We start from the raw sequence: 7,609 nt of genomic DNA on the forward strand, positions 1-7,609 counted from the left end.
TTCTCTTTATCATTCTTTTTCTTAAACGCAACAGAATTTTGTCTGAAGGAAAAACAGGAAAAATTAGAAGATTTTGGGCTAAAATTAGCAATATTTGGATTATTTTTTAGTTTTTATATCATCAAAGATTTGATTGTCATAGCAAGTATAACATACTAAAATGCCAATTGAACTTTTAAAAAGACCATTATCATAAATAAAATAAAAAATAGAATTTATAAAACATAGAACTACTTGTTCTCTTACTTTTATCGGTTAATAATATAATATCTTAAAAGCATCGAATTCGAATATGTACTACAGTCTCACAGACTGAGTCCAACGATAGATACATATCTCAATTTGAACAAGATTTTAAATTTAAGTCTCACTCTCTTCATTTGTAATTAAGAAAAACTCTTATATACACTTTATTTTACAAATACTTTTATCGGAGCTAACCTAGTAATCTCCTATTAATTACATGCTGCACCAACTCATTCAAAGAAATGAGTTAACCAAAATGCCCATAAAACTACTTCAGATAGAGCTGATTGCCCATTTGAACCAAGGAAATGTAAATTTGGAGTGATACAGGACAAAGAAGAAAGAAAAAAAGAAAAAGAAATGGAAACAAGCAGGTATAGATGCTAGACCTAAAAGAAAATATGAAGGGGTCTGATTTGCCTTTATGTATAGCTGTAAGGAATGGCGACCATCTAAATTGGTAAGACTTGTACCCTTTTAAGATCCCTTTGTTAGTCTCTTTCGATGGCCCGACCATGTGACCCCCTAACACAACTGATATAAACCTTCCAAATTCTTGCCTTTCTTCTCCACTATACTATGCTTATGTTTCCTACCTTTTTTCTTCCTTCTTTTCTTATTTTTACATTTTGCCCTTTCTCTGTCATTTTCACTTGCATTATTACTGTAATCTGATTATGAATTTGGATTGATATCCTTTTTATGTTTTAAATAATGCGAAATATCATGTCTATATGATTTTAGTTAAGATTTTAGGTTATATTTTATGAAAAAATCTCAATCATTCGATTATAGAGCACGATAAATCATGTTCAACGTAAACATGAGAGAATCTCAGTCCGATGAATTTTATATTGAATTTACTTTAAGAAACTAAGTGTATAGCTAAAAGCCTTCGAGAATCTTTCATATAATAAAATCTTTAGATATTTTTGTTCAAAGTTGTCCATTGGCAAACTATATTATTTATACACAAAAATCACAGATTCTTACACTTTTGAACATCTAGAATGGAAAAAAAAAAAAAAAAAAAAAAGAATTTACTAGATATAAAAATATCTCTGGTTACCAGCTAATGAAGTAGTCAAGCCTGTCATTGCTGATACCTACATAACCAATGGTTCTTAGTTAAAAATTAACAATAATTGTCGAAGCTAATCTTCACGCCACTTATTGCTTTCAAAGGCATATACTTCACATACAGAACAGCTCCTGATAAATAACCCTTCGGGAAATTTTATTTAGTTTCTATTTCATAATAATGTATTTTATGATATTACATATGGTTAAGAGACTAAATATAGTATAATTTTATATTATTTTGTTGTTCCGGACGTAGTCGATATTATTTTAATAATCTAAATGAGAAATACAATTGTCGAGAAAATAATAATTTTAAAATAATATTATATTTTATATACAACTTCTGCTCGAAAGTTATTTATATATATATATATATATAAAAGTAAATTATGAGTCAGAATTTCCACAATCTAGGTAGATTGATATAATGTCTCCATCATCAACAAAAACTATATATTCTGCATAGAATTAACTGTATAGTGGATACTGGAGGGGTGCATCTCTAGTTTACTAAAGAATCAAAATTAAAACAATTATTAGATTCAGGTTATTCCTCTTGAATAAGAACCAAAAAAAAAAAGATTTTTTTTTGGGAACAGCAGTAAATTTAACTTGTTTACTTTGGGTTAAAAATAAAATAAAATAGTCTCAGTTGTGAGTTTGCAGATGAACATAAAATCATTTAGTTATTAGACCCATGCATTCTTTCTTGCATATTTCATTAATGATGATGGGAAGTTACATATAAATTTTTATTTTATTTGTGATAAGCTGAGATTAACCTTAACATATGTAAATAACTAGGCAGCAGTACCTTTTCTCAGAATTTTGTCACTAGTTAAGTTATTGAAACACAATATTAATGAACTCCAATCCTGCATGAAAAGCCCCCTTTCCAGGCAGGCCCTGGCAAAAAGTGAAAAATTGGGCACCTGTTGCTAATTGTCTGAGAAGATGATCACCATCAAATCATAGTGATTAGCCTTAGTCAGCTTGATTTGTTGGCTATATTTTGAAAAATATACTAAAATAATTTAAAATGAGCATAAACTTCTTTTTTTTTTAAATACACTTTACTAACTATAACTTTCAGATTTATATAAATTTCAATTTTTATCGTTACTTTTCAATTGTAGTTTAGTTATTTTTTAATTATTTTATCTAAAAACAACCGAAAATAAAAAGATTAATAATTTTCATAAATTTAAAAAAAAAAATATATCTTTCTGATATTTTAATTCGGTAAAAGTTTAAAAATTAAAAAAAAAAACTGTACATTTGATAAAAGTTAAAGGACATGCGTATTTCTTATATATTTTACAATTTATTGTGATATATACATTCATAAATAACAAAAAATATAAAGATAACATATTGTTCTATTTTTGTTTTTTTAATTTGGGATAAAAACATTAGGATCTCTAAAAGTTATGTCCTTTTTACAATTCGGTTCAGATAGTTTTAATGTTCAATTTGCTTAAAACACTTGAGAAAATGTACCATTTGTTAGCCAAGGGCCTATAGTCTAAAATGGGTGGACTGGACCTTTATTAAATATCATTACAAATTTAATAGAGATAAAACACCTCTATTCCTCTAATGGTTTTGTGCAAATGAAAGATTAGAATTGAGATAACAACATAAGAATTTCCTATAAGTTAGGTTGTTTATTACTATGTGCAAAATACATTTTATTTTTATACTAAGTTCTAAAATAATTTTAAAGAAAGACATCAATAGTACTATATATTATCCAAGGCTAATATATGTTTTATATTTTAATATCGTACTTTTAAAAAATTATAATGGTGAATGATAATATCAGAAGAATAATGCAAGTCTACATAAGTCAAAGTATAACTTTGACCGCTCGATAATAACTTAATTATAAAGAAATTAGAGGCATTGTAAAAATAATATCACTTTTAAAATTTATGATGTATATTTTTATAATGTAAATAGACTATTCATATTTTCTTTTTATAAAACTTTTTTATAAAACTTCAGATGTAAGTTATTATCAGTTAATATAAGGTAAATAGAGTATTCATACTCTTTTGCGCCAATTGCATGCATTCACATATCGGTCGAAATTATGTATAATTACATTGTTCTTTATATGGCAACAGTCAGATATCTTTAGTGCATACCTTATAAAAGAATTAATAGATTGTTATGCTCTATTATAAGCTACCATGTAATTTGACAGAAAATTAGAAAATAATGAATAAGACTTAAAAGTATAATAACTAAATGATGTGTCTAAATTAGTACTCGCAAGTATGCGAATCGAATGATAATACGGGCAAGTTCACAACGAGGTCGATCTCACAAAACATTGTATAGCATATATTATAAAGACCAACTATCACACAAAATACTAAAAATAAATCTAAACATTCTAAGCCAATGTTTTGAGAATGATCTTAAGATTTATAAAAAAAATTAAATAACTAGAAAATAAATATGCAACTAGAATAATTCATATAAGCTTAATGATAAAATGACATTTAGTCTAGCTTATATTTAGTAATCCCTTTATTTTTTTTAGGTCCAAATCTAATAAATGAGATGGTGATGTGCGTTTTCCCCTAAGTTACTAAAGCTAATGATGCAACCTAAATTTCTTATACCAACATAGATTAAAGTAAAGATTATGTTTCTAATACTTTTAACCTAAAAATTTTCATAACAAATATTACTATTAAATTGATATGATGATCAACTAATAATAATATATGAAACTAATACATATATGAAGGTAAAGAAATCATTCATTAAACTCATAATATATAAGATTCATATATAAATAAAAAGTCAAACTAAACACTTATGGAACTTAGTCTGATATACTTAAATCAATGATCATTGTAATTAAATAGAAAGACATAAGATACAAAGAACAGAAAATTAAAACTCTCTCAAAATCCAAAGGCCCTTCAAGAAATGAAAAAAATTGATCATCACTCTCCACGTCTTTAAAAAGTTTATTTGATTCTTGAAAGAACAATATAAAAAAACTAATTAGACGTAGAAGATGAACTGTAGGAATTCCTACATGGGGAATAGTGGAAACTTCTAGCAGACAGAATAGTAGAAGCCTCATTTATTTAATTAACCTCTACTTCTTATAGAGACCCCATTTTTTAGAGTAATTTTTTGAGCATAATACTACTATAGTTATCTCTTTACTGTCATAAATAAAATAAGCTACTTAAAAGATAACTATCAATTAATTACATCATAACTAATTAATTTTTCCTTTGTCGGCCTTGAAAAGTTCGGCTAGGCCCGCGCTATTGGTAGTCCACGTGTCTTATTTTTAAGTCTTTTACAGCCGCAATCTATTTAAAGTTCATTTATATATTTTTAGCTCAAGTTCTCCTCTTTAGCTATTACTTCCTGAAATTAGATAAGAAATCTAAAATGAGGTAAAAAAACACATATTCCTGCATATTATATATATAAAACATATAGATAAACTACTAAAATATCGTAATTATATATACACAATATGAACCTATCACTAAATTATAAAAAAAAATAAAATTAAACCACATAATAAAAAAGGATATAGTTTATAAAACTTCGAACGTACGTTGTTAGTAGTTACATATATAATTGACTTAAGGTAAATAAACTATCCATACTCTTTTTGGCGGGAGGTTATGCATTTATAAATTTGTTAAAAATATGCATAATTACATTATTCTTTATTTGGCAACATTCACCATAAAATGAAAGTACAATCAGATATCTCTGACGTATACCTCAGAAAATTAATAGATTTGATATGCTTATACCATATAATCTAACATAAAGTTTGTTGATATTACAAACATATAATCCTTCACATATCTCAACAATAATTACTATTTATATGCAATTCATCTAGAATTAATATTTCCATTTTCTGTCATTGCTAATATGTTCCAAATATTCTTGGCATCCATCTGTAAGTGATAAGCGCGAAAGTTTTTAAAACGAATAATAATTATATTTCTTTTGGTCACTAAAAACATATCATAAAAGTGCATATAAAATGTTAAAAATCTCAATTCGATCTATTAGCAAATAATGCAATATAGTGTAATTTTTACCCAACATTAATTGTTATGAATAAATTTGTATGTATAGTTATATTTTTGTTGTACATTGGAATTAAAATGGTGGGTTGAATTGGTGACCTCAAATCGCAAAAATAAGTTGAGGTATGAAAAATACAATAACCTTGAGAAAGGATAGATAAATTTGACAAAAAGTCAGTGAATGTTAAGATCAAAATAGAAATTAATTGACATTTAGGTCGATAATATCATATTTCTTAGTTTAAAGTGAATAAATACTCTAAAATAGTGCAATTAAATGACTAGATGTCTGAAAACCATTGAATGCATTAAAGTAAACATGTAGCTAACAAGATAACAATGTGGATTCAGCCATCAAGGGCTTATGCAGATATAAGGTCCCCAAACATGGCTGATTACACATACAATACAAAAGGACATTAGACATAATTCAAAAGAGGACATTAACTAGACATGTAAGCCCTAACGTCTAATTCAAGGAAAAAAAGAACTAGACCAAAGAGAATTGTGATTAGTATCCCCAAAAGGCAGCATCATATCATCCCCAAGAAACCCGAAATTTTCATGTGGACTCATAGCCTCCATTATCCACTGATGTCTCTGCATGGCTTCCATGTTCGCTTCAAAAGTTTGCCTTTCTGCTTCCTCTTGAAATGGTGCAACCTCCATAATAGGTCCAGCAAAAATAGATGTTTCTGGTGTAAATGGTGGTGGTGATGGTAGTTGTGGTGGTGGTGGTGATGGTAGTTGTGGTGGTGGTGGTAATGGTAGTTGTGGTTGTGGTTGTGGTTGTGGTGGTGGTGGTGGTGGTGGTGGTGGAGGTGGAGGTGGTGCTACTGCTATCATTTGGGAAGTAATCTCTTTGTTATTTGTCTCAGCCTTCTTGCGAATATCTTTCAAGTGTTGATCAATAATCCAGCTGAGATCATTCAAGTCGATCATGTTCAAGTTAGTTAGGGTCCTACCAATCAAGCTCTGGAACATGACTCGAGTCACCTCCTTCTCGCGATTCTCCTTGCGTTGTTTCTTGAGTTGATCATTGGCCTTACCAAGTCTTTGCTTGAGGAAACTCTCTTGATTCACCATCTTTTTGCTTTGCTCCATCTCGGGCATGTTCCTGAATTGGGACAACACATGTTGGACTCCCGTAGGAGAAGGCCAAACCTCGGGTTGTGTATCATAAGGGCTATAAATAATTACACAAGCCTCAATACCACAAAGGGTACTTAACTCGTCCACCTTCTTAATGAGACCCTTCTTCCTCTTCTTGAAGGTTGCTTTTCTTGCAGAATCATTAGTGATGTATGCAAGCTTAACCTTCTTTCTAGTCATGGTGAAAGGCAAAGAAAGCAGACAAAGGGCAAGAATTTGGAAGGTTTCAGTCTTGTATAGGTGTGGTTTTTTCCCCTTTACAACCTATGATATATATAGGGCTAGGAAGATGACCGCAATGTTAATATGGGATTACTGACTTGTTAAATCTTAGTTGGAGATATTAATGGGTATTTTGGGTGGCATATGTGGGGCACCCTCTCTAAATACATTCTTATCATTAAAATTACCTAAAATGGGCTTGACAATTATCATTATCTCAACATATTTAAGTAAGAAAAATAATATGATTTGAAGGGGCATTTTAGTCTAAAAGGGCTGATTGTGGGTGCTCTAATCAATATGGAAATTATAACAAGTTCTTTAATTTGGGATATGATGAAATCTGAGGCTAGAGATATTCATAAATTTGGTGAGTTGGTGGGAGTGTGTATAATTAGGTCTTTTCACATTGGTTGATTAGGGCAAAATACAATCCAACAATGAATCCTGACCGTTGGTTTTACAAAAATGCTTCACTGGTGCTTAGTCATCATTTCTTGTACTGTAGTGTGTTGTGCTATTTATTTTTGTTGTTTTTGGTAAACCAAGTTATATTCCATATTTAGAGAGTGGGAAGATTCAAGATCTATTTGTGCAATGACACATGACATATATATACATATAAACACATCTTTATACATATAATTTCACATATTTACATATAATATCCCATGATATAAAATTCTGAAGAAAAAAAAATGATTATATTGCATTTATTGATATATATATATATATATATATATATATTCATTAAAAATAATTTAAAAGTAGAAAAGTAATTATATTTTTTCTATTAATAAAACAATTTAATAACCAAA

The 7,609-nt window shown here is 28.8% G+C and overlaps 1 protein-coding gene across 1 annotated transcript; it reads right to left on the reverse strand.

The window, feature by feature from the left end:
* Positions 1-5,643: 5,643 nt before the first annotated feature.
* LOC125368656 (agamous-like MADS-box protein AGL80) lies at positions 5,644-6,813 on the reverse strand. The gene has a single exon (XM_048369938.1). It carries the CDS (start codon positions 6,747-6,749, stop codon positions 5,892-5,894), a length of 858 nt encoding a protein of 285 aa, XP_048225895.1. The 5' UTR covers positions 6,750-6,813; the 3' UTR covers positions 5,644-5,891.
* Positions 6,814-7,609: the final 796 nt, after the last annotated feature.

This window comes from Ricinus communis, chromosome 10 (genome assembly GCF_019578655.1).
Source record: "Ricinus communis isolate WT05 ecotype wild-type chromosome 10, ASM1957865v1, whole genome shotgun sequence".
In the NCBI taxonomy this organism is placed as follows: Eukaryota; Viridiplantae; Streptophyta; class Magnoliopsida; order Malpighiales; family Euphorbiaceae; genus Ricinus; species Ricinus communis.